The sequence below is a fragment of the Panulirus ornatus genome, chromosome 2 (assembly GCF_036320965.1).
Source record: "Panulirus ornatus isolate Po-2019 chromosome 2, ASM3632096v1, whole genome shotgun sequence".
NCBI classification, from domain to species: Eukaryota; Metazoa; Arthropoda; class Malacostraca; order Decapoda; family Palinuridae; genus Panulirus; species Panulirus ornatus.
In genome coordinates, this window is record NC_092225.1 from 48,237,390 (window position 1) to 48,239,478 (window position 2,089).

Below are 2,089 nucleotides of genomic sequence, written 5' to 3' on the forward strand. Positions count from 1 at the left end.
ATAGCATTACAAGCACTCTGCTTTTTTTTCGCACATAGACAGTTTAAACTCAACATTAGCCAGGTTTCTTTTATATCATCATTATCATCATCATTATCATCATCCATGTGTGCATCAGGTACGGTAAGGCTGTATCTACGCGAGAGCTGGCCTTGATAGTGGCGTAACCATCGATCTACTACACTATAGGGTAATCGAGTCTAAACGTCAGGTATTTTCCCCAATCACTGGCACACTTATATGACAATAGGGTCACTATTCTACCTTAAGACATAAATCCACTTATTATCCAGCATCACTGAAATGCTGATCAGAAACATTCTGCACTGCTGTCCTGAGACCGTACACCTCGCTCCTCCCACAAAGGGATCTGGGAGATGACCGGCCTTCACCTACCTACAGGTTAGCTTAGAAAGTAAACCAATTGATCTCATCATACATCCCTATGACTTACTCCCTACGATCGACTGAAGAGTTTATTGACATCCCTATGAATAAAGCACCACATGGCATCGCAGCTTCCCTGGATGTGGAGTCTCTCCTCACAAATGCACCAGTGGAGAGGACAATAGACATCATCCTGGATTATGTTTACCAACACCATGTCTTACCTTCCCTGGAGATGCCCAGAAATATATCAAGAGAAATGTTACGTTCTTGCACCATGGAAGCACCTTTCAGATGTCCGCAAGGCAAGCTTTATCTGCAGGTAGATAGAATAACCGTGGAGGTTCTTTTTGCGGAGGCATTTATGTCCTATGTCGAAACTACAGCATTGCGACCTAAGAGCATAACACCCCAGATATACTACAGATATATAGACGACATTCTAATCTGTCTAGATAACTTAAACTCGCTGGAAAACCTCCGTAACCGACTCCAAGAAACTTTAGACTGAAGATTTACAATATACAATAGAGTTGAATAATAAAGGCAAGATTCCTCTCTTGGATGTAATGGTTAGTGCTGGAAACGGTCGTTTCCAAGAAGTTTAAAAGAGCTCCTGAGACCAACTTTTTTTTCTCCGTCGCTAGGAACAGGTCAGCTCCTAGTTCACACAGCTCAAGTTGTGTGATGGAAGAGTGATGTTCAGCCGAACCTTTTGTGTGTACTGTTGAGAAAGAATTAAGTTCGTTTTTCAGCCCACCACTTTCGGCGGAGCAGTAGTCGACTTCTTCCATCATATTTTATAGATGGGATGAAAATTCAGAAGCGTTTGCAAGCTTGGAAGATTTTCCGTCTCTTCCTCTGTCTGTCAGCAACACGGAAAATATATTAAAGTCCTTTTTCTAGTGGTAGTCTTGGACAACCCGAGTTTGTTACGAAATGCATTCACGCATCCGGAGTAGAATGACATCATTTGGTTTTTAGTCTGCAAATTTTGGTCATTAGATTAAGTAATGATAGTAATGATAATGATAATAATAATGATAATAATGATAATCATTGATGCTAACTTGTACAGAAATTTTTTTAAGATTCTTTTGTTTTCGCTTTAGGGTGTCTTTCTTGCTGGAGTTTCTTCAGAAACACTGGAAGTTCTTTTCCTGGCACAGAGAACTGAGTCAAAACCATTTCAGAACTGGATCAGTTCCCTGCTAAATGACGATGAATTAATGCGTTTTTTCGTAGATTCCTTATCTTCTGAAACATACCGCATTTCGCATGAGACAATGATTTATTTACTACGAATGATTTCAGTAATCCTCTCGATGGTTCTTGTAACTCCCACGTATTTCACTTACGTCTCTCGTACAGTGTAGTGAATACCATGGGATGTGTCACACTGGACTTTTCCGAAAGATCTGGTCTTTCAACTTTGGGATCAAACACGGCTTTGGCATTGTCTGTAGCGGTGCAAGTGCGTTCATCAATAAGGCCTGTATGCACTCGAACTTGTATGTATGCATAACCTTCATCATGCACGGGAAAAAAGACATTTGTTGAAAAAAAATCCTTCATTTTTTATCAGATTTTTTTTTTATCAGTTTTAGTTCACGTTTCGTTTTCACATGACAGAAAATATCGACACTTTTTTCAAACTTTTTTACGCGTTTATTGTTTTTACCCATGTTCTTTCAGTTATTGT

General features: G+C 39.7%; 1 protein-coding gene across 1 annotated transcript; it reads left to right on the plus strand.

Annotated features, from left to right (window-relative positions):
• The first annotated feature begins 445 nt into the window (after positions 1-445).
• Positions 446-898, plus strand: LOC139752197 (uncharacterized). Its single transcript, XM_071668187.1, has one exon. It carries the CDS (start codon positions 446-448, stop codon positions 896-898), a length of 453 nt encoding a protein of 150 aa, XP_071524288.1.
• The last annotated feature ends 1,191 nt before the right edge of the window (positions 899-2,089 follow it).